General features: G+C 44.3%; 1 protein-coding gene across 1 annotated transcript; it reads left to right on the top strand.

The window, feature by feature from the left end:
• Positions 1-377: 377 nt before the first annotated feature.
• Positions 378-6,302, top strand: ANAPC7 (anaphase promoting complex subunit 7). Its single transcript, XM_010155300.1, has 11 exons — positions 378-428; positions 637-861; positions 1,249-1,368; positions 1,867-1,978; positions 2,223-2,376; positions 2,489-2,631; positions 2,898-3,015; positions 3,433-3,629; positions 4,450-4,674; positions 5,093-5,243; positions 6,021-6,302. The coding sequence occupies exons 1-11, from the start codon at positions 378-380 to the stop codon at positions 6,208-6,210; spliced, it is 1,686 nt and encodes a 561-aa protein (XP_010153602.1). The 3' UTR covers positions 6,211-6,302.
• The last annotated feature ends 100 nt before the right edge of the window (positions 6,303-6,402 follow it).

Raw genomic sequence — 6,402 nt, 5'->3', positions numbered from 1 at the left:
GTCCGGGCCCCGCGCGGGCAGCGCAGCCCCTGCACGGGCGTACCCGGGGCGACACGAGGGCCCGGGTAGAGCTGAAGCGACTTGCTCCTTGCAGGGATGCCCGTGTGGCTCACGGCTCTTCCCCTGACTCAAGTGATTCCCTTTCTTTTCGCCCCTAAGGTGTCACTTTACTCTCTGAATGGGCTGTGAGGTACGAATTACAGCCCGGATTTCCTCCTGAAACCCTAACTCTTCACCGTTTCTGCAAACGTGCTGGAAGTGCTATGAAGGTGGTTTGTAAAACCATGTGGATTAGGACCAGGATAGCTGAACAAGGAGCTGGGTTGCCTTTTCAGCTCCAGCCCCTTCCAACAAAACGTGCTTTAAGGGACGTTGACATGTGGGTTGTTATGGGGAGGACGGGGAAAACGGTGGCCAAGCTGCTAAACGTAAGCTGTTGTTACTGATGAGGTGTCAGGAATGGCTATTACCTTTATTTGTTTAGAGATAAAGGAAACGGGCAAGATAATACCTCTGTGAGGAGATAGTACCTGTTACTCAAGGGCCCTTCCGAAGTCCTGAAGCAGCAGCAGCAGTGGGAAGCTGAAGCCAGACAAACTAAAGCTACGGATACTTTGGATCTGTAAGGATTTGCAGTTAGCTGCTCTCAGCCTTTCTGTTTGCGTATCTTCCAGGGAACTGTTTTCGCCATCTCAGAAATACCAGCTCCTTGTATACCATGCAGACTCTCTCTTCCATGATAAAGAGTATAGGAATGCTGTAAGTAAGTACACAATGGCCTTGCAGCAGAAAAAAGCTTTAAGTAAAACATCAAAAGTAAGACCTTCTACTGGGAATGCGGCATCAACTCCCCAAAGCCAGGTATTTAAAAACTCACTCGTGTGCTGCGTGAAACAGTCATGTTCCCCCTTACGTTTAATTTCGCTGAGTCAGCATTATAGCCTTAGATTGTGGATTTGTCGTGCAGATAAACCTGACATTTAAGGCGAATTCGTTTTGAAAATACCAGTGTGGGGCTTTGTAGTGCAAGACGTATAAATCCATGCTGGAGACCATCCTGGTTCTGGCTGTGCAGTTCATGCGTTGCCTCTGCAGGCGGAGCGGTGTGAGCTGTCAGCAGGCTGCATCGTTAACTTTCTTGCACTAGATTTTTTTCAACACGGCGTAAGCCTTTAATGAGGAAACCTTACTCAAAACTTTTACCTGACTAAACCAACATTGTACTTCAATGTTTCTGTTTTATTTCAGTGTTTACCATCAGAAATTGAAGTGAAATATAAAATGGCTGAGTGCTACACAATGCTGAAGCAAGATAAAGATGCCATTGCTATTCTTGATGGGATCCCTTCCAGACAGAGGACCCCAAAGGTCAGTTCTGGCAAGCTACTTGGTACCAGCTACTTGTGTTGTGTGGAGCTCGAATAATTTCTGTTCTTTCATCAAGCACGACTTCATTCAAAAGCGAAATGGAAACTCTCTCTGCCTTCCTAAGCTAGTTCTTTCCAAGACCTCAGTGGTAGGGGGAGCTCATCCGAAATAGGCTGATGTAGGAGGTACAGGTCGTCCTTGGCATCGTATATCAACGCGTGCCCATCTTTTGACTTTGTATACCCCGAGCACTGAGATTTCAAGATGCACTATGCAAATAGAAAATAACGTAAATTTTATCTTTGGACTCAGAAAGAAGCGACTATTTTAATTTTATACTACGTGGTGTGTTGTAGTGTTCTCGGAGGTAGAGCAGGTAACTTTGTCTTCTGGCCAGAACAGCGGGGAGGGAGGCAGGCGTGCTTGAACACCAGATTGAGACCTTTCTTAACGAGGCTTTGTCCTGCTTGACTCCACCCACATTTCTACTGCTTGCAGATCAATATGATGTTGGCAAACCTGTACAAGAAAGCGGGTCAAGAACGCTCGTCCGTTACAAGCTACAAAGAAGTGCTGAGACAGTGCCCTTTAGCCCTTGATGCCATCCTGGGTAGGTGCCCGCACGCTCTATTTCAGTATTAAACAGTATTCTGATTTGAATTGAAGCTTGGGACTAGGTAACAGTCTTGTATTTGCATGTAATACGCAACGCCTGCATTACGCAAATTACAAAAAGCCTTGTAAGAAGCTGCTTGTTTATGCCCATCAAGGGGAGGAGCTGCTGGTGGTCGGACAGTCAGTTGGCATTCAAAGCAGTTTACAGTGGCTGACGGTGTGTGTACCATTCTGAACAGGCCTGCTCTCGCTCTCAGTGAAAGGCGCCGAAGTGGCCTCCATGACAATCAACGTAATTCAGAGTATTCCCAACCTGGATTGGCTTTCAGTGTGGATCAAGGCATATGCTTTTGTGCATACTGGAGATAACACAAGGGCAATAAATACCATTTGGTGAGAGTTCAAAGAGCATGATTTAATCAAATAATATATTAATATTTATATAAAAGTATATTTTAAATGGCATTATATAAATAACAGGCCTCTTTTTTTTTCCCTCTTAAAGCTCTTTAGAGAAAAAGTCACTGCTGAGAGATAATGTAGACTTACTGGGGAGCTTAGCAGACCTGTATTTCAGAGCTGGAGATAATAAAAACTCTATTCTAAAATTTGAACAAGCACAAATGCTGGATCCTTACTTAATAAAAGGTGAGTAAATCCTAAAAGGAGGTTTACCTAGTGTACTGATCTGATGAGTACCATCAGGGTAGCAGCTGCATGCAGTCAGGTGTGCAGTGGAATATTGTACCTCGTACCTGGCTTCAATTCAGAATTCACAGTCAAAAGCTGTGTGTCTTGAACTGTTCCTGGTAGTTGCACAGTTTAAGGTAGGTGTTAGTGCTTTTGGTTTTGGTTTTTTCCTTGTTGTGAACGAGCTTTCCATTACTTGATGACTGATAAACGTTTCACTTCAGGAATGGATGTATATGGTTATTTATTGGCACGTGAAGGCCGACTGGAGGATGTGGAGAACTTGGGCTGCCGTCTCTTCAATATTTCTGACCAGCATGCGGAACCCTGGGTGGTGTCTGGGTAAGGTGTTTCCTTTCCTTTCTTAGCTCAGTTCCTGATTTGCTGCTTGCGGTGGATTACAGCTGATACAGTGGGTTCAGAGGGTGCTTTTCTATCCTGTCTATTCTGTTCTTGGAGAAACTGTAATTAGCTACCCATCAGTATCTATATTGGCTCTTTTCTGTATGTTCAAACCTATTAGAGTTACCACACCTGTAATAGCAGTGATGTATTAAATAGCTGTAACAGTTAATGGTCATACTACTTTTTTGTTAAACTCCTGACGAGCTTTATTCCTGAACATGCATTCTTAACTTCAACTAAGAGAAGTTCAACAGTTGCCTGTAATTCCTTTTTTTCTTTCCTTCTTTCTGCTTTTAAACCCCTTTGAACGTGCACAGGCAGCACACGTTTACAATCCCTCTTGTCTTTCCGTAGGTGTCACAGTTTCTACGGTAAACGCTACTCTCGTGCCTTATACTTAGGAGCCAAAGCTATCCAGCTTAACAGTAACAGTGTTCAAGCTCTGCTGCTGAAAGGAGCTGCTCTCAGGAACATGGGCCGAGTGCAGGAAGCAATTATACACTTCCGTGAGGCGATACGCCTTGCACCCTGCAGGCTGGATTGCTATGAGGGTGAGCCCAGCGAAGCTCTGCGCGCCTGCCGTATCGGTTCAGTGCGAAAGGTGGTGTCATGGTGGCGAGTAGGCAAGGGAGTAGACCGGAGTTCTTTTCTCCGGCTGACTTTGTAGTAAGTTATGAATACCCAAAAACCTGTAAAGCTCTGGTAGAAGCAGTTTATAAGAATGATTTTCAAACAGGGCTTTTGTTTTGTTTAATCAGGTTGCCCAGAGAAGCTGTGGATGCCCCATCCCTGGAAGTGTCCAAGGCCAGGCTGGATGAGGCTTGGAGCAACCTGGTCTAGTGGAAGGTGTCCCTGCCCATGGCAGGGGGGTTGGAACTGGATGATCTTTAAGGTCCCTTCCAACCCAAACCATTCTATGATTCTGTGAATCTGGATATAAACTTGGGTGTTCTGAGATCGCTTTTGGATGATGCTGTTCACCATGTGGTTAATTCCACTGGAAGCTTCCTTTTGTCATACTTGTGTCATTTTTATTTCAATCCTGTTGATCTCAACAGCAGCTAGTAGTGAGTTGTGAAGAGTCCAGGTGAAGTGTGTCCCAGTACTGGAACTGGGCAAAGATCTTAGATTAGGTGTAGTTAGTCCTTTCCTTCCCTAGTACTTGTCCATAAATAAAAATGCTGGTCAGTTCTGTGCAGAACGGGTATTTTAAAATGTTTAGGGTCGCTTTCTCACCTGCAATTTGTATTTGCTCATTTGGGGTGTTTGTTGTTTGGAGTCTGAGTGCTATTAAGAGCAAATAATTGCGGAGGGGCGTGTGTCTGTAGCGCTGCCTCAGCACCTGAAATGGTTTCCTTGTTGTATCGTCAGGTCTCATCGAATGTTACCTGGCATCCAACAGTATCCGTGAAGCTATGGTTATGGCAAATAATGTGTATAAAACCTTGGGGGCAAATGCACAGACACTCACTCTGTTAGCAACAGTCTGTCTGGAAGACCCTGTCACCCAGGAAAAAGCAAAAACGTTGTTGGACAAAGCGCTAACGCAAAGACCTGATTACACTAAAGCTGTGGTGAAGAAAGCAGAGCTTCTTAGTAAGTGCCTTTTTCTTTCCTCATGTCCCTTTATTTAAAGCATACTGTTTTACATGGAAGAGCTTTCTCCAGCCTCATCAGCATGGAGAACATCAGCGATGTTACAGCCCAGGGATGCGTCAGTTCTGTCCTGAAGGAGAAATCACCGGAATGAGTTGTGTCTAGCAACTGATACTATGCCAGCACTTAATTGCCAACAAGATGATGTGACTTCAGAGTAGATGTAATTGAATCATGAGTGTAGCAGTTATTGCAACAAAAAGCCATTTAGAGTTAATCTTGCAAAAATATCCCCATCCCACATGCTGACAATTCTGGAGGCAGAAAGAGTCTTGTGTTGTGATGACTCTTTGTGCACACTGACTTTTTACAGATCTATCTAAACTATAGTTAAAACTGTAGCTTTGCATACAAACAGGTAGAGAACAGAAGTATGAAGATGGAATTGCTCTGCTGAGGAATGCGCTGGCTAATCAGAGTGACTGTGTTCTGCACCGAATACTGGGAGACTTCCTCGTCGCTGTCAATGAGTATCAGGAAGCGATGGACCAGTACAGCATAGCCCTGAGGTAAAGCACAGGCTCTCAGGTTGCAGTGTATTTATAAGAAACAAAAATCAGCTCGACTCAGTGAACAGCTGAGCCCCTGATTGCTTAGGATGCGCATCAGGGGTAGATTCCTACCATTCTCCCTTCCAGCACACAAAGGATGGCCTGCTCATGAGTTAGTTGGCCATAAGACTTTCAGCTGAAGTGCCATGTCTGGGGGCTGCGTTAATGCTAAACGTGGCCCTGGGCGTGAGAATCCTTGACAACGAAGGGATTAAGGCATGGATTTATTTACAGTCATTGTGTAGTCAGGCACCTGAAAGATCCACTCCTGTGGACTAGAAGGTGCCATATAAAAATGAGCGATTAACTCAATTTAAATAATTGATTCAATTTAACCCAGCCAAAACATTATTTTAGGGTGTTACCACGTCAAATATTACCAGGTTTTGATTGGAACAAGTTAAATGTACCTTAAATCTAGCATGTTACATCTACCATAAACTTCTATAGCTTTTTTTTAATAATAATTAGCATTGTCTGGGAGAGTTGACTGAGTTTTCTGGAAGAGTGTGATGTTTAGATAAGCGCATTCTTGGGGATCAAAACTGTTTTATTAAGGATTTGATACTCAGCGTTACAGTCAGCCTGAGGTGAAGCTTCTAAACTGCACTTCGTGATGATGTTGAACAGGAAGCGCAGACAGCAAGAGGAGATTGATGTTTTCTTTGCAGTAACATCACAAATGGAAGGTAAAAAAGTTTCAGGACAATGCTTTCTTTTTCTTACTTTCCTCAGTTTGGATCCCAACGATCAGAAGTCACTAGAAGGAATGCAGAAAATGGAAAAGGAGGAGAGTCCAACAGACGCGACGCAGGAGGAAGATGTGGATGATATGGAGGGCAGCGGAGAGGAGGGGGACTTGGAAGGCAGCGACAGTGAAGCAGCACAGTGGGCAGATCAGGAGCAGTGGTTTGGCATGCAGTAGTGGCTGCTCATCCCACTGCTTGTTCTGGCACTAGGGCCATTCTTTGGAGAACATAAACTATGATTTTTGCAGTAGCAAAGGACTTTTTTTTTCCTCCTTCTTTTTAAAAAAAAGGACTCGGACACCATTTCACAGTTCTGTGCATCTCAGTGCCAGGAAGACTCCTGATGCTTATTTATTAACTGTATTGGA

Source organism: Eurypyga helias, unplaced genomic scaffold (assembly GCF_000690775.1).
Source record: "Eurypyga helias isolate BGI_N326 unplaced genomic scaffold, ASM69077v1 scaffold42870, whole genome shotgun sequence".
In the NCBI taxonomy this organism is placed as follows: domain Eukaryota; kingdom Metazoa; phylum Chordata; class Aves; order Eurypygiformes; family Eurypygidae; genus Eurypyga; species Eurypyga helias.
This window is presented reverse-complemented; position numbering and strand designations above follow the sequence as displayed.

Excerpts from the sequence above, each read along its gene's own strand:
- ANAPC7 (XM_010155300.1), top strand. The coding sequence starts at position 378 with ATGTGGGTTGTTATGGGGAGGACGGGGAAAACGGTGGCCAAGCTGCTA. Across the intron at positions 862-1,248 it reads CATCAACTCCCCAAAGCCAG|TGTTTACCATCAGAAATTGA; the intron begins GTATTTAAAAAC and ends GTTTTATTTCAG. Across the intron at positions 4,675-5,092 it reads GAAGAAAGCAGAGCTTCTTA|GTAGAGAACAGAAGTATGAA; the intron begins GTAAGTGCCTTT and ends GCATACAAACAG.